General features: G+C 51.7%; 2 protein-coding genes across 15 annotated transcripts in view; one reads left to right on the forward strand and one right to left on the reverse strand.

The window, feature by feature from the left end:
* CDPF1 (cysteine rich DPF motif domain containing 1) overlaps positions 1-8,330 on the forward strand; it is a 376,436-nt gene extending 368,106 nt beyond the window's left edge. The window contains exons 2-5 of one of the 5 annotated variants that reach the window (XM_050806118.1): positions 2,211-2,239; positions 4,080-4,192; positions 5,145-5,256; positions 7,110-8,330. In XM_050806118.1, the coding sequence (XP_050662075.1) occupies positions 4,080-4,192; positions 5,145-5,256; positions 7,110-7,256 (372 nt within the window). In that variant the 5' untranslated portion in view covers positions 2,211-2,239 and the 3' untranslated portion in view covers positions 7,257-8,330. The other 4 variants (XM_050806117.1, XM_050806116.1, XM_050806119.1 and 1 more) reach the window with 4 other exon arrangements.
* Positions 8,331-8,595: 265 nt separating this feature from the next.
* The window catches only part of PPARA (peroxisome proliferator activated receptor alpha), a 103,353-nt gene continuing 94,500 nt past the window's right edge, over positions 8,596-17,448 (reverse strand). For all 10 annotated transcript variants that reach the window (XM_050805880.1, XM_050805882.1, XM_050805881.1 and 7 more), the window contains one exon: positions 8,596-17,189. In XM_050805880.1, the coding sequence (XP_050661837.1) occupies positions 16,945-17,189 (245 nt within the window). In that variant the 3' untranslated portion in view covers positions 8,596-16,944. The remainder of the gene's footprint in view (positions 17,190-17,448) is intronic.

The raw sequence follows: 17,448 nt of genomic DNA on the forward strand, positions 1-17,448 counted from the left end.
TTTCGTCGTTTCCTTCGAGGGGACGCCTAGACCTGGGCAGAATGTAGTTCTGTCTCACTTGTTGCCAGGTGGGAAGATGAAAAGGTCTCATGATTCACCCAAGGCCTCACACAGTTAGCAAGGGTCAGAAGGTCACATGGGGGCTGGGCGCAGTGGCTCACACCTGTAATCCCAGCACTTTGGGAGGCTGAGGTGGGTGGATCACTTGAGGTCAGGAGTTCAAGACCAGCCTGGCCAACATGGCGAAACCCTGTATCTACTAAAAATACAAATATTAGCCGGGAATGGTGGTGGGCGCCTGTAGTCCCAGGTACTCAAGAGACTGAGGTAGGAGAATCACCTGAACCCAGGAGACAGAGGTTGCAGTGAGCCGAGATCTCGCCACTGCACTCCAGACTGGGCAACAGGGCGAGACTCCATCTCAAAACAAACAACAAAAAAGGAGGTCAGATGGGGATTTTCTAACTTCCCTGGTGGGAAGGCCATGGGAGTGGCCTGGCCCACACTGGCCCACTGCTTCCGACTGGGGCACATGTTCTTGAGATAGTGCCTCTCTTAACCACCTGACTTCTGAATGGATTGAGAAAAAGGGTCAGCAGGTGTCCACATGATTACTTTTTACTGATAGAGGCTGGTTGCAGTCGGGTCAAATGCACTTGCCCACTGAACTACAGAATGAGGGAGCTCGAGACCCAGTTTTTTCTGGGTTTAAAGTTTTTTCTAATTGTAATAACTGGACAGCTCAAATACAAAATTAACTGTTTTCTGCCAAAGACCACGATTTGCTCTTTGAATGCTGCCCACTATTTCACTTAACTCTTCTAATGCATCTAATGTTAACCTGTCTAACATAAGTCAAATTGCTTTAACGGCACTTATGGGGTAGTTACCATCATTGTATCTGAGGGTAGTCACAGGTCAAATTCAAAATGCTTCAAGATGTTCCTAGAAACCAAAACAAAAACAACCTAGTATGTCACCTTTGAAACGATCCAACGAATCGAATGCCATTGCACTAAGCACAGTGGAGGTCATCGAAATCCAGCTGCTTGCTAATTGCTTGCTAATTCCTGGGGCCCCTCTTGCCCAGGTCTAAGAGTGGTTCTGGTTTCCATTACTGCTAAAATGCCTTCTACATCCTTACTTCGCAATTCGCCAAAGGAGCAAGTCCCAGACCCCAGCCTGCTGCAACTTGGCAGCGTTCCTACAAATGTGTCTTGACAAGCCAAGAATAAATTCTGGTCTCTCAGGAACAGAGACGAAGCACCCCTCGACATAGGGAAAGGTCACAGAGGGCCCTGTAACGAAACAGCATGTGAAAGGCTGCGGGCTGCTGGCACAGGCAGACCTCCCGCGTGGAGCAAAACCCTCAAATCTTTGGGGGAAGGAGGGCGGCCACCCTGTCGTCCCCAAAGCACAGGTGAAGGCCCGCTGCGGCTGGGGCGAGGGACTCCAGCTGGGAGGACTGGGGCTCACAGGCAAAGCCAGCCCGGTTTCAGAGTCCGGGCCCCTGGCCCCAGGGAAAGGTGCCTCTCACACACCGGAGGCTCCAGGAGTAGGGCGGGCATTTTGGGTCTAGGGCACGGTGTGTCAGAGGCCACGGGCGGGAACAGAGGCAAGCAGGTGTGCCTGGTGCCTGGGGGCGAGGGGCAGCAGAGAGGCCCGGGAGGCTAAAGGAGAACGCGGCGCAGACCCGAGGGGCGCCGCAGGCCACGTGGGCTTTGGAGGAGCAAGGATAGGTCCTGAGACCCCGGTTTGGCCGACACATCTCCTCCTGCGTACGGGGGCAGACGTCCCGTGGGATAGACGGGCAGCCTAGCCCGCAGCGCCGGAGAGCGGGTGGGAGACTGGAGGCGCCCTCGCGCCCCTCAGCTATCCGGGGGCCTCGCGCCGGCGACCTCGACCCTGTCGAACCCGGTGGAACACTCAGAAAGAAGCTGAGCGCCTCGCAGCGGCCAGGACAGCAGGCCAGGCCTGCGCGCTCCCGCAGCGCACGGCCAGACGCGATGGCCCTCAGCACGGAGCCCAGCCCCGCAGACGGCCTCGAAGCTTAGAGCCAGAAACAGCGCAGGGGACCGCCCTACCAGAAAAGCAAGGCGGAGGCGGAAAACCACCTCGAGGTCCTGCCTGCCGCTCCGCGCCTGCGTCTGCGTCTACGACTGCACCGGGGTTGGTCGGGCCGCCGTGGGGTGGGGCCGCGCAGGCGCGTTGGACGCGAAGCCGTGCGGCGCTGGCGGTGGTGAGTTCCAGGAGGCGGCCTGGCGGGGGCGAGCGCGCTGTGGGTCTGCCCTGCGCTGCTTCAGGGCGCCTCCCGCTCGCCGGGACTGAGTTCCGCGCCGGCGTGGCCTGCTGGGTTCTAAGCGCCAGGGGTCGGCTTTGCAGCTCTTAGCTTTGGGGACGGGACCGAGGAGCGGGGTGTGGGCCTCACGGAACTGTCCCCCCTGACCTCAGGCAGCGCTGGGGCGAGAGAGGGCACGCGGAGGCTCGCGGGGACCAGCAGCAACCCCCGGACCAGCTCAGCCGTCCCTGCTCACAGGCGCCGCCCCCAGGAGCCTCGGCCGGGACTTAGGACGCCCCGGTGTGCAGAAGAGAAGCGGGATCAGGTTCACGCACACCCGCGACGGGATCGTAACTTTTGTTTTCTTTTGTTTTGAGACAGAGTCTCACTCTGTCGCCCGGGCTGGAATGCAGTGGCGCGATCTCGGCTCACCGCAGCCGAGAAGGAGTTTCGCTCTGTAGTCCAGCTGGAGTTCAGTGGCACAATCTCTGCTCACTGTAACTTCCGCCTCCTGGGTTCAGGTGATACCCCTGCCTCAGTTTCCTAAGTAGCTGGGATTGCAGGCGCCCACCACTATGCTCGGCTAATTTTTGTACTTCTAGTAGAGATGGGGTTTCACCATTCTGGCCAGGTTGATCTCGAACTCCTGACCTTAGGTAATCCGCCCGCCTCTGCCTCCCAGAGTGCTGGGATTACAGGCATGAGCAACCGCGCCTGGGAAGATTGTAACTTTTTTTTTTTTTTTTTTTGAGACGGAGTCTCGCTCTGTCGCCCAGGCTGGAGTGCAGTGGCCAGATCTCAGCTCACTGCAAGCTCCGCCTCCCGGGTTCCCGCCATTCTCCTGCCTCAGCCTCCCGAGTAGCTGGGACCACAGGCGCCGCCACCTCGCCCGGCTGATTTTTTGTGTTTTTAGTAGAGACGGGGTTTCGCCGTGTTAGCCAGGATGGTCTCGATCTCCTGACCTTGTGATCCGCCCGTCTCGGCCTCCCAAAGTGCTGGGATTACAGGCTTGAGCCACCGCGCCCGGCCGAAGATTGTAACTTTTAAAGTCATTGGCAACCCATGCTTCCTGGAGTTGCATCTGGGGTCACCCAGCGGAGAATCCCATCGCATTTGATATGCCTTTATACACCACGCTCAGTTCAGGCGAGGGGAGTTCACAGCCAAGAGCTAGGGGCCAGCTGATAATGTCCTACTTGATTCCATAGTCAAGGAACTGGATAATCAGCAAAATCGTAACTTTTGATGAACCCATCAGATGGCAGCCATTTAGCCAGAAATCTAAGGAAAGAGAGGCCTCCAAGACCCAACCATGAACATGAGAAGGGGGTTCCATACAAGCAGATAAGAAAACAGTTTTAATGAAATGCTGTATACCACGTGTGGACTAGTGTGAGGGCATAGAGCAGCTGGGAGCAGCAGAAACAGGGGAGTTTGCACCCACTCTGGCCTCTTCTCCACCAGCACTCACTGGGGGCTTGTGGTTAAGAATGGGGCAGAGCGGGAGACTAGAAAGCTTTTACTGTGGTGCAGACCTGGAGGAAGAGATGGCTGCTCTGGCTGGATGCTGTCTGGATCCTTCTCTCTAGTACAAAAACCTTAAACCACTGGAATATGGACAGCAAATCCTGTCACTCTGGGCACCGGTGAAAACCTGTTTCAGCTGGGTATAGAGAGAAGGGTACGGTGGGGAGGCAGGAAACTCCTAGGACTATATCATTAGGGTCTTCATAGCTGGGAAAGGTGCAGGATTTCTGAGAAAGCCTGTGACCCAGGGACAACCCATCTCTTGATCTTGCAGATGGCGTCCCATGCAGAGTGCCGGCCTCTGGGAGTGTTTGAGTGTGAACTCTGTGCCTTGACAGCTCCGTACAGCTATGTGGGACAGAAACCCCCCAACACGCAGTCGATGGTGTGAGTCCATGCCTTTTGGGCCAGAGCCCGGGAGGCCTGTGCCCAGTGCTGGTTGGTGGGTGCTACGCCTAGGTCTGACAACTGGCTCGGGTGTGGAGCTTTAGGCCCCAGCCTGGCCAGGCTCTGGATGCTTCCGGTGTAATCTCTGGAGGCCTGGGCAAGGCTTGGGGTCTGACTCTTCCAGAACCTTCCTCCACACCCTAGCCCAGAGTCCAACACCTGCTCTAGCTGTGGGGGAGCAGCTCAGCAGCTGGGGGACCTATGGTGGCCTCCCACTTTGGGGCTGCGCCCTTGCCGTGACACTGTAATGGGAGGCGTTTCTCCCTTGCAGACTGGACTAGAGCCAGTGGGTCCAGGGGCTTATCTCTTGACCTCCAGCTTGTCCTTCGTCAAATGCCACTTTGTTGGAAAGCCGGCCAGTGTGTTACTCACATGGGGTGCAGTGGGGCGGCGGGGAGCATGGCTTTTTCCTTCTGGCTGTGGTCCCTCTGCTGACCAGGAGCCTGAGTGTCATCATGTCACCCTGTGGTCTCATTGTGATGTGTAGCGTGAGGCCAGCTGGCTGCCAGCGGCTGTGAGGGTGTGGCTTGGGGGTAGGGAAGCCTGGGGTATTCAGATGGCGGCCTTGTGCCCGCACCCTAGTGAACCAGTCAGGGTCTGGGGACCCATGTTGCAGCAGCCCTGCTTTTGGCTGAAAACAAGGGGTTCTCTCTACCATAGCTGTTACAGAGGTGAGAGCAGGTTCAATTTCAATGCCAGTGTGGCCCCCAATTGCTGATCCTTTCTGTCACTGCCCTGCAGCACGGGTGGCCTAGTCTCCTGCCCTGATGAGCCCATGCAGGTGTACAGGCCCTGCGGAGGTCCAGGCGGCTGCTGCCCGGCCATAGCTCATGGCTGATTTTCCGACAGCAGAGATTTGGGTTGTTCTGACGCTGGCATCACTCTCCTGCAGCCTCCTGGAGGAAAGCTATGTCATGAAGGATCCCTTCACCTCCCACAAGGACAGATTCGTGGTCCTCGGCTCGCGCTGCAGTTTGTGCAGCAGGCTGGTGTGTGTGGGCCCGGTAGGTAAGCAGCGTGGGCTGGGGCCGCCTGTCCTTGCTGTGGTTATCCTGGAGCTCTCACTGGGTAGGGAGGACTGAGAGGGAGGGACCAGCTGGTTCACCCCATTATAGATGGGGCCCCCCAGCTGATGAAAGGGAGAGGTGAGAGGGCAAGCTAGGGTCAGTTAGAGGGTTTCAGCCTGGTGTAGGAATGGAAGTCGGTTCTTGGTGGCTCTGCACCCACCCCAGTGGCCCCTCAGGGTTCCTCTCCTTCCCACCAACCGTGCAGACAGTCCTTGTGCTCCCTCTCACCAGGATGGTGACTTACTTTCTAGATGTTCTTGGAGGGATCTCCCAGGAGAAGGGACTGTCCTTTCTTGAGCACTTGTTGTGTGCCAGGTCCTGTGCTTGGGACCTGTTTTCCTGCGGAGGCTTCATTCAGTCCTGCCTCTAACTTAGTTAGGTAAAGCAGTATTATATTCCACCCATTTTATAGATGAGGGAACTGAGCTTCAGAGAGGCTGGGTGGGCCAGGTTCACCTGGGTAGCTGAAAACCCAAGGACGGATGGAAGTGGAGCAGTGTGGCTTTTCCAGCGTGACCAGTGTACTCAGAGTGACCCTGGAGTCTGAGAAGTCCCTGAGCATCTGCCACAGGGCGACACGCACAAAGGGGAGCTGTATCAACAGCCAGGGGGACGAGATGGGCCAGGGTGGGAGGAACCTCCGCAGTGTGGCATGGGAGTATCTGAGGCTTATGGAGGAGCTGGCAGTCCAGGAGAAGCTGGGAAAGGAAGACTGCAGAGGTGTGTGGGCCAGGTGAGGAGGTGGAGGTCTTGAATGCAACACCTTGGCCTTGGGCTGCTCTTCGTGAGCAGCGGGGTGGCGGGGTGGGGGGCCCACGCAGGTACCACGAGTCTGCAGCTTTCTTTGTTAAAACAGTAAGTTGTTAGTGAGCGATCTGCATGGCAAAGGGTCTTTTCTAAGAACTGCAGGAGGGCAGCCTTATGTTTGCGAGCACACTAAGCTTTAAGAACAGACAGACACAAAAAATAAGAGTGGCCTAAGTAAAGCAAATAGTTATTTACTCATTTTCTCCCTTATAATGGTGGCCTTGGCTGGAAGGGCACCCCTGTTGTCTTCAGCAGAGTCTCCATTTGGGTCCCTTTTGGCTGTGGCAGCTCCCACCATTGTATCTGCATCCCAGGCAGCAGGAAGAGATGTGAGAGCACAGTCCATTCCTTCAAAGGGCATGAGCAGGAGGTGGCACACACAGTTGCTGACACCCCGAGCAGCCTGACTCACATGCCCAGTTACAGAGGGGGCTGGGGAATGTCATCCTTAGCCATGTGCTGTGCACCGTGATGAATATCGGGAGTTCTGGTGTGTAAGAGAGAGGAGAGAGGACATGGCTGGACAGTTCTGGCCTCCTGCCCAGACTAGCTGGTTCGTCCATGGCCTCTTTGGTCTGTGGGGCTGTCCTTCCTGTCCCTTGCCGCTCCCAGCACCAGGTGTCCACTGTTCCTGCTGTGATAGCTGGGAGGGGAGGACTCTGGGATTTTCTGGGCATGGCCTGTGCTCCAGCTTTCCATTATTATCGCTGCCCCGTGATGGAGCAGAGCATGCCCCAGAGCCTTTCTGTCTCATCCCAGCTGTTCCCACCCAGGGTAGCCCAGGCCTGCATTGCTTTTCTCCTGGATACCCTGCCAGGCCCTCAGGCCTGGCTCTCCCTCTTGCTGGTCTAGCTCTGGCCACCTGTCCACACTGTGCATGCTGGAGCCCTAGCCCAGCTCCTCAAGTGTGGTAAGGGCTGGACCCTGGGAGGAGCTGCACCGTGTTCCCAGGATACTCAGTCTCCATCCTTGTCCCCTTTCAGGAGTGCAGCTTATTCTACTCCAAGAGATTCTGCCTCCCTTGTGTCCAGGAGAACATCAGTGCTTTTCCTCAGGAAATTCGGCAAGACTTGGAGAAAAGGAAAGCTCCATCAAAGAGGACCCCCAGCCAGCCCGGTTCTCGGATGTGAGTGCAGCCAGGGCTGGGTCATCGGGCAGCACCCTGCACAGAGCTCCTGGGCCAGCCTGTGCCGGGGATGCTGCCGAGCTGGGAGCTGCCATGCCTGGCCTTGTTTCTGGACCACTGGGAGCAGCACTGCAGCCCAGGGGAGCTGGAGTCCAGTTTGGAGCAGCCACAGGCCCAGGGAGCTGTAGCAAGAGGGTAGCCCAAAGGCAGATGCCAGACAAGACACAGCCAGGAACCTGGCCAGGTGTCCCCACATGCCCCTCAGGGCCCAGGCCTGAATGAGTGCTGCTCAGATGTGACTGAGAGGGATGACCTCCTTCAGTGGGGCAGCTCCTAAGAGGCCACGTGCAGGTGCATGTCAGGGGAGATGCCACACTGTATCGTGGCCATGATGCATGGTAGGTGGCTGCAATGGTCTCTCTGTAAGGAAAATCACTGACAGCAGCTGCCTTCTGGAGCCAGTCTGGAAGGTCTAGAGGGGGATAGAATTTTTACTTCATATCCTTATGTGATGCTTGGAAAATGTTTTTAACCTTGACCATGTATTATGTTTATAATTAAAAACCCAAATAACCAGCTCATGTATGGAAAGGAATCTTCCACTGAAACATTTGGATACCCGACATTCTCCCTGGGCACTTCACCCGGCAGTGGTTGGGGTCTCCTGGGAAGCTGAGTGCTGGCTTCTAGCCTTTCCAGTTCCCTCAGGCTCTGGCTTCAGCTCTGGCCCCTCCATTCTGTCTTCCCTGACCCCAAGTCAGGAATGCCTTGGGCTTCCTGCCCTCACCCCACACCTCAAGACCATCCCGCTGCCTGCCTGTCTGCTTGCCCCCTGCCATCTCAAACTCAGCCCTGGGTGCCTGTGCAGCCTGACCCCATTGCCTGCCAGGGGTTCCTGCAGCACCGCCTCCTCCAGGCTCCCCATCTCCTTGAAGCTTCCAGGGTAGCAGTTGGTGGGACACTGATCTGTGAGCTCTGGAATGTCTGCTTAGAGTTCGGAGAGGCAGGAGCTGCTCTGTCTTTGTAACTACTCAAGGCCAACTGTCACATGAAGGAATGAATAAAGAGTTTTTACTGACTTGTACACTGATGGATTTTAAGATGCCCACTGCTTTAAAAGTTCCTGTTGTATGTGACTTCAGACAAAAGGATGTCGTGTTCTGGAGCCACATCGTACTCGATCCATTCTGTACGCTGACGGACACAAAAGGGATTCTGCAGGTGGAGACAGCCTCCATGAGGGGCGCAGGGACTGTTCTGGCGGAGGGCGGACCCCACAGCTGAGGACTTGGTTCTTTTAGACCAAACAGTCCTTCTCGCAGCATCACTCAAAACTCACCAAAAAATTTTAAAAAATAGTTTATTTTTCAAAACCATTAAGGCAAAACTGTACCCTGAAATTAACTCTGTACATTCATCAGTCTTACAGTAGGACATCCCAAACACAGAAGTTCCCATATATTCAGGATATAAATCAATACCTGTGGTCAGTTCAGTCTCCTAATAGGAAAATGAAGACCCAAAATTAAGGTTATTTTATAGCCATTTTCTAATTGCCTGGAACCAATCAGTTCATGTGACTAGAAAAATTACTTTCACCCTTCTCTGCACACCCTTGATTCCAGAGGTCCTGGATGCCCGCTCCCCCCACCAGGAGAGAGGTATGAAGTTGGAGAGAGGATGCTGGGGCCTGTGTGGCAGTTCCTACTTTGGAACTGCACCTGTTTAGCACAAATAAGAAGCTGTAAGCCCCAAAATACTGAGAGTATAAGGCACTCATTAATAGAGCACACATGGAGAGACTGGGCCCAGTCCTTGCTCTGGGGTCTGCTCCATTGTCGCGTGTGTGTCTGTCAGCCCTCTCCCCTAGGGTTTTAGCCTAATGGCATTATGGATCCCAGAGGGTGCAGCCAATATGTACTGAGAAGTTTTGCCAAGGTATTGGAAACAGGGTATGGGGAGACTCACGGGGTCTGGGGAGACTCACGGGGTCTGTGGTTTCTGCTTTATGCTTTGGGTTGGGCCACCTGGAGGATGCCAGAGAACTGGCACGTGCAAAGAATTTCCAACAGGACATTTCCAATTGCCAAAGTTCTTTGGTAATAACCCATAGGTAACGGTTCCCTGAAGAGCAGACAGCTATTTACTAAACAGGAACAGTGAAGGGTCTTTAGCGAAACACTGTTGTATGAACTCGGCCTCTAACCTGGAGTCTAAGGCCTCGCTGGTGGAAGTTTCTAAAGATAGCCTCTCTTGTGCTCTGTGCATATACAGCGTGGTAATGGGAAGAGATTTCCACAATGAAAGTAAATTCTGCGTGGCTCAAGAGAAATGAAAACGTGTGTACGTGTGCATACACACGTGTGCACAGTGTATTTTAGTTGTTTGATTTCAGCTTCCTTTGTGTTTCCAATAGGGTCAAGAGCCAGGCTTTTAAGAATATGAGTCAACACTGATTTCAGAAGAATCCAAATATTTGTTATTAGATGAATGATTGTAAGTTAGTAAAATATTTGTATTAGGATATTTTTTAAAAACTCAAATCACAGTATTTAAGATATAGCTATTAACATAGTTCTTTTTACCACACAATGTAGAAAAAATAGTGATATTTAACATGAACACTGTAATCTTACCAAAAAGAGTACTACATGGTCTTCATCTTTTGTGAGGTACATGAAAAAGGAACTGACTGTGCCTTAAAAAAAGTGAAGTTGCCAAAAGTGAGTGATTTTATTTGTGAAACGATTGGCCAGTTGCTCCTCTCCAGGGCCTGAAGGGTGACCCTCTCTGACTTGAGGCACAGCCAAGGCCTGGGGGTCCAGGGAAGGTGCCCGACTATCTCCCAGGCCTGCAGCATGCCCCCCGCACCCGGGTCACCACTTTTCCTAGGAGCCAGGGTGCGTGGGCGGGGGCCTGCTTGTGCGCCAGTTTGCGTGGCACTTTATCCGTTCATTAAACGAATTGATTTTTAATGCTGGATGTGGGCGGAAGAGGGGCAAGAGAAGAGGTGGCAGGTAGACTCCCTTCTTCTCACATTTGACCCAACTAGCAAACTTAAAAAAAAACTGACCCCCTCCCCAGGTTTTAGTTTGCTGTCTATGATGTAAAAATCAATTATTTCTTCTCCTTTTTTTTTTTTTTTGCAAATAATCCATCTAATAGCCATGAGACCACTCATGTACTTGAGTTCATCAGCTGCGAGTCCATCAAGACATGACATTGAACATGGACACGATCTGGTCTGTTGGTCTGTTTTTGTTGGCAAAGGACTCCAAAAGGATGCAGTTGTATGTGTTTCAGCTGAACCACATTCCATAGCTCCTCTCCCCTCACAAAAGGGGTTCTCTGTGGAGAGAAAAGTAACTGATTATACGTCTCATGTCTCAAACTGAAATTCTGAGAAGCAAATGGTCAGTTGATGGCCCCATTCCAGATCTGCAGGGACGTCCTCAGATGTCCAGAGCTGGCAAAGGTGGAGCAGGTAGCAGCCTTGGGCACCAGCCTCTCTCTTTCAGTTCTAATAAGAAGGCCACACACATGGTTTTTTGTGATAAGCTTCCAGCCCATGCCACTGAAATAACGTTTAAGAACCTGCTGCATTTCACAGAAATAGTGTAATGGAAATCATTATGTAATTAAAGCATGAAGCTCATTATCTTTTTCTTTTTAACAAAACCTTCAGTTTCACATTTTAGTGCGTACTGTGGTTTCCAGAGAAATATATGGATCTCCTATATTCTGAGTCAGACCAAATTTATTGCCTTTATTCTTACCCTAGTCTATGGGGTCAAGGACCGTTTTCCTGAATGCTGTCAAAATGGCACTTGAAAATATGTAAATCCCAGCAAAAACCTAGACCTCAACCGTTAGAAGCCAGTCTTAGATCTTTCTAGGCAGAAGGCCTCTCAGAGGAGTACATGCCCTGGGCAAAGGCCATGGACTCGGAAGCAGGAAGTTCACGGGATGATTTAATGGCATCGAGTAATCCTTTGGTGAGATGGCCTTGGTTGCCCTCAGCACAGTGGAGGCAGGTTAATCATTCATTTGCCACAACCCTTCCTTGCTCTGTAAAGCTGCCTCACAGCTGGGTGGTCCTTACAGCCGTTTCTGCCGCAGGTATTTGTGGACATTTCACTTCCAGACTGTGACGTCTGAAGGTAGGCTTGAATGACAGCTGCCATCATCCCTGCCATTAGGGAGGTGTGCACAGCCCCCTTTGCTCCATGCAAATATTTGATTGGCAAGAAGTTCCAGTGCGACTGAACAAGTCAGCTTGGACCGAGTTAAGAGAAGCTGGGCCACTTTTAACATGAGAAGAGCGGATACTTCCCCATGCTTGGCAATGCCAGTGCCGTAAAAATGAGCAGTGTTGAGACAAACCTCCTGTGGATGAGAGGTTCCCGTGGACACTTTCTAATAATCATGAGCCCTCAGGTGGTGGCATCAGTCTTCATGGCTGACTTCTATGGACAGCATAATTTCCTTGCCTCTCCTGAATCTATACCACTGTTCTGAACATGAAAGAAGGTCTAAAAAGTAATCCCTTAGGACCCCTGCATCAGGCCAACCATGCTAATTGCAGAGGGCGAGGCTGGCAGTCCAGGAGATGGGAGCTGAGGACAAGACTGCCGCCCCCTGGGTCACCTGTCCTTGCACTCACCAGGTGTAAGTGTCTCTAAACAACAGGGAGGCTGCAGGAGGTGGAGAAGGTGCACCGTGCCTGGGGCCCAGCGGCTAGCAACACCCAGCAGGCCCTACATCTGGAGGCTGGTGCTTTCATTTTAAAATGGAGGCTGATTTGCTGTTAACCCCTCAGACAGCTGAGGAGACCACAGGAACCTGCCTTGAAAGCTGCCCAGAGCCATGGCATCCATAGGTGGTGAGCTGTGGGCACCTGGCACGTTCTGGTGGCATCTGCATTTTGAAAGGCTACACTGTTGAAGAGGTACCAGCTGTTGAAGGTAGCCAGCTTTTCCCAGGCCCCAGGAAGCCCCCCACCAAAGGCCAGGCTGTCGGTCAAGCCAGTCTTAGCTGGGTGCATTGGGCTTGCTGGGTTGAAACAATGAATCCATTTTAAAACTGGAGTTGAGTGAGACATTCCAGAGACAGGTGTGGCCACTGGATCAGGACCAAAAAACCCTCCATCGTGTATACAGCTGGTAAGTATCGAAAGTGCCCAGAGCTACAGTGGTTTGAAAATGGGAGTTCGAGGTGGGAAGTGCTTGGAACCAAACACAGAGAGTCACAGGTGCAAGTTCAGAGGAGACAGACCTTAGGAGGTCACGGTTTCATCGAGGCTTGCTTTGATGCATCTGTTTCCATCCGCATCTGGTAGGGTCTCTCTGAGGAAGCGGCTTCCGCATGGCCGGCAGGAAGAGCTGAAGAGGAGAGGGGGTGCTGGGGGCGGTGGGGGCTGTGTGTCACTGCAGGCCAGGACCATCGGCCGCTTCTCCTAAGCCCAGGATGTGCCCAATGTCAGTTTCACCAAATTGGGGTAGCACCTTTTGCACATATCTTCAAGGCTCCCTTTACACAACCGAAGTTCCTGCCAGATGTCATACGAGATGCTGCTCCCCTGTGTGTGGGCAGGCTCAGGTGTGCGCACTAGAGGAGTCTCCATCCCACCTGCCCTAACTACAGACGCCACAGTGTGTGCACCTCAGCTCTAGCACTCTCGCAGGGCCTGCTGAGGTATTTGTTTCGTGGTCCGTTGCGGGGAAGTGGTGGCTAAGTTGTTGACTTTTCATGGTGTAGCAAATCTCTCATTTGTGCCTTGAGCTCTTGCTCAGCTCTGGGAGGCTGCCCTGTCCCTGTCCCTGGAACCTCCAGACAATGCACGCTCCAGGAAGGCTGTTTCCCTTGGGGTCTTAAATGGCCCAGTGTAAGAAATGCGTCAGCACAGCAGAAAGGTACCTTCTCTGCTCTTCAAATGCAAAACAAAACAAAACAAAACACAGCTCTTTAAAACATGGACAGCTCTCCTGGGTATCCTTGAATGCCGAGTTCTGGGTTTCTGCCCCACTTCACGTCCGTTATGTTTGTATAGCAAACACACCCGTTAGGAAGATGCTTTATACTCTTCTCATCAGAAATGGAGGAAAGGTCAACGGGAAACAGGCAAGCGAGACGGAAAGAAAGGCACCAGCAACCGTCAGGCCGTGCTCCGGGCCCACTCCTGCTGCTGTAACTGGAAGCATCTTGTTTTGACAATTTATCCAAACGGCCTTAGGCCTGCGCAGTTCTCCAGCCTCTGGAAGTGTGGTAGGGACAGAATCCAGCATGTAGGACACCCCGCTGGAAGTGCCAGGAGGTGGGAAAGGAGGGGTGCGCCGCCAGGCTCCCCTGGACAGTGGAGAGGCCTGTGTCTGCTCCTGAGCCACAGCCGGCTGGCACACGAGAGGCACATCTGGGAGGAGCCCCGTGCCATGCCTTCACCCTGGTCAGCACGGTAGACCAAGGCTGTTTGGTCTCTGAGGACTTTGGCACTTTTTGCTATTAAAAGTTGAGAAAATGAAGAACTGTGTTTAAATAATGACTTGTTGAAGACTGGGTAAAGTTGCAACTTCCTGCATTCACTGCCAGGGGGAGCGGGTGCCACACATGCGCTTCAACACTCCGGAATCTGTCCTGACATCTCTTTTGTTCTTTTGGCTGATGACTGTTGAAACCCAGCAAGCAAGAAATGCACTCTGTTAATAATTCCCATTTGAACTGGGGCATAATCAGCCTATATTTGAGTATTGACGCCCTGAGAAATCTATGATTAGGTGACCCAAAATATTCTAGCATTGAGTGGCAATTAGTGGTTTTGTTATTTAAAGAAATAGGAATGTGTGATTTCCTTCCCTATCAACACAAGAGACCAGTGTTGAGTGACTTTCAGCCTGAGGTCACCGGTGTCTCCATTCTGGCTTCATCAGAGATGTCCCTGGAAGTCTTGCTGGGCCTTAAGAAAACCAAATGCTCACCATCGCTGCTGAGAGTCCCGGGAGCTAACATCGAACGTGCCAGTCAGCTTACTGTTACTGCTGAAAGTCTGAGACAGGGGGCTATTTTGAACAGGTTTTGTGAAAATGTAAACAGAAACAATGACTTCTCTGAAAAACATGAGGCTCACTTTCCTGGGCCACGTCTCTTTGAATGACACAGGGCACATCAGAACGAGCAGCTGCAGGGTCGCAGTGGATAACACAAGTGTGGCATTGGCCTCCAGCCTCTGGGTCTCATCAACGCAGGGGCTTCTCATTTTAGGATATAATATTGAAACGGATGGACCATGCCACTCAAAGGCTAGCTTCTTTCTGAATTACGATGGCCACTTGGCTGGTGGCATATATGGAAACACTTTTATTTGCTTCTGGTTCCTAAGACACTTGGGCAGACTGCCCGCCGCTGCTGCTGCCATTGCTGGCCAACAGGCCCTTTGATTGCATCTTTTTTTTTTTTTTTTTTTGCAGGGATTGGAGGGGTAGAATCTAACTCTGTCACCAAGGCTGGAATGCAGTGTTGAGATCACAACTCACTGCAGCCTCAACCTCCTGGGCTCAAGCAATCCTCCCACCTCAGCCTGCAGAGTAGCTGGGACTATAGGTGTATGCCACCACGATGAACTAATTTTTAAATTTCGTATACAGACAGGATCTTGCTATGTTGCCTAGGCTGGTCTCGAACTCCTGGGCTCAAGTGATCCTCCTACCTCGGCCTCCCAAAGTGCTGGGATTCCATGTGTGAGCCACTGCGTCTGGCCTGATTGCAAAAACCAAAACAGGACTAAATTTGTAATTTTTAAAAAGGATGTGCTGATCCTAACTTTCACTTTTTTCTAGAGGAAGTTTCACACTGTGTCCTTCCCACTCTTGCATTTCCATATTGCTGGTCATGGGACCTTTATCAATCCTAATCATTCTTAAAATAATAATGACCTCAGAAGAGCCAAATTTTCTAACAATGGGGGGAGAGGCATCGACGATACCTCCAGGTGGCACAGCGACTCCCTGGAGGCGGTGGTCCTGGCACTTCCAGTCCAGATCTGAAAATTCTCGACGGGACAATTTATCTACCACGTAGACAAGAGAGAAAAAGCGTTTCCAGGTCCATGTATTCTTGACAAACTGCCATAATCAACGCTGCCTTCGCAGCTGGACTGAGGTTGATAAGTTGGTTTTGATGGCTAAAACAAATATTTTAGATGTTGAAAAAACTACCTTACATACAAAGGAGACTTAACAAGCTAAACCGTTGTAAAAAATAACCAACTCTTATGAAATCTGCCATTTGAAGTAAAACTGCCATTTGAAGGAGACCTTACCCCCTCTCTCGATCCCCAGGGTGACCAGCTCCCACCCAGCCCAGGCCATGAAGTCACATGTGCCTCTTCTCCGTTCCAGAGAGCACCTACTCTCACCAAGAGTTAAAACAATAAAGCATCATCTATTTAAAAGCAACATAACAAAAGATATGGGAGCTGCCAAATGGGGTCTGGAGGAACATTGACAAATAAGGTGTAAGTCTTTCTGTAAGAATGCCACCATTCCCACAGACAGCCGGACTGGGTGGGTTCAGGTCGACTGGATGGAGCCGAGTGGAGCAGGAAGCTGGTGGGCTTCGGGAGCTTGTCTCGTCCCGCTTACCACGGGCGCTAGCTTATGACAGTCCAGAGCGGGGGTCTTGAGACTCCGTTTTCCGGGCTCTTCTACACAAACCTGGAAATGGGCCTTTCCACATATTAGTTACAACCATGAAAACAATGAACCAAAAACAAAACAACAGCTGCATTTTGATAGCTTATCCAACAGTTCTTTTTTTTTTTTTTTTTTTTTTTTTTTTTTAAGACAGAGTCTCATTCTGTCACCAGGCTGGAGCACAGTGGTGCGATCTTAGCTCACTGCAACCTCCAACTCCCTGGTTCAAGCGATTCTCCTGCCTCAGCCTCCCGAGTAGCTGGGATTACAGGCACGCGCCACCACGCCCGGCTAATTTTTGTATTTTTAGTAGAGACAAGGTTTCACCATGTTGGTCAGGATGGTCTCAATCTCCTGACCTCGTGATCCACCTGCCTCAGCCTCCCAAAGTGCTGGGATTACCGGCATGAGCCACTGTGCCTGCCCCAACAGGTCTTTAAAATTCTCCATCCTATGATTAAAAAGCAGCATGTTGTCTTTCTTTAGATTCAGGAAACAGAAGTGAAGTCTTTGAAATAAATATTTTGCTGCTTTTTACATACTTCGCCTTTGGATACATCTAGACTTATAGGATTATAAAACGTTAAAAAGTGCTGATTAGTTTTCCGAATTATAAAGGAGCACAATAGTCAAAAGCAGGGTGTAGGGGAAGACAGACCATGAATTTGGAGGTTACCAGTTAATTAAACGGTAAATCACGAATGTGATCTAAAGCCATGTGCATTGATTAACATCGGGTGAGTTAAAATCAGCCCATTGAGCATCACTCTCCTTAATCTTCCCAGTCCTGAGATTAGCCGCCTACCCCCAGCATTTGAGTTCTACGCGCTCAGAAGTACTGGTTAAAACAAAGACGTGGAATAATATGCCGGTTACCTACAGCTCAGACTGTCCAAGCTCTAAGATTAAAGTGGTGGATATTTGTGCAAAATTGTGCTGCTCCCCGTCTCCTTTGTAGTGCTGTCAGCTTCAGAACTCCTGGAAAAAGTGTGGCTGGTCTGAAGGAACTCAGTACATGTCCCTGTAGATCTCCTGCAGCAGCGGGTGCAACGCAGCATCCGACTCTGTCTTGATGATCTGCACCAGCTGCGCATGCTCCGTGACCAGTTGCCGGAGGTCTGCCATTTTTTGAAGAAGTTTTGGGAAGAGAAAGATATCGTCCGGGTGGTTGCTCTGCAGGTGGAGTCTGAGCACATGCACAATACCCTCCTGCATTTTTTCAATGTGTCCTACGTTTAGAAGGCCAGGGCGATCTAGTCTCGAAAGAAGAGAGAGAGGTTTCAGTGTGGTAATCACCTAAGAACTGCTTATCAGTTTCAGGAACCAAACATGCCTATTTTACGTGGTCTTTCTTAGAAAAAAAACTGAGCTGCCTTTGGATGTTGTCAACTTGACTGGAAGATAGACATGGGTTTTTCCAAAGTCAATAGGTGAAGAAGGGACAGACACAGGACCAGCACTCTTTTCTAAATATTAATACTACGAGGCGGCAATAGCGCCCTAAGTACATCT

The sequence above is a fragment of the Macaca thibetana genome, chromosome 10, assembly GCF_024542745.1.
Source record: "Macaca thibetana thibetana isolate TM-01 chromosome 10, ASM2454274v1, whole genome shotgun sequence".
NCBI classification, from domain to species: domain Eukaryota; kingdom Metazoa; phylum Chordata; class Mammalia; order Primates; family Cercopithecidae; genus Macaca; species Macaca thibetana.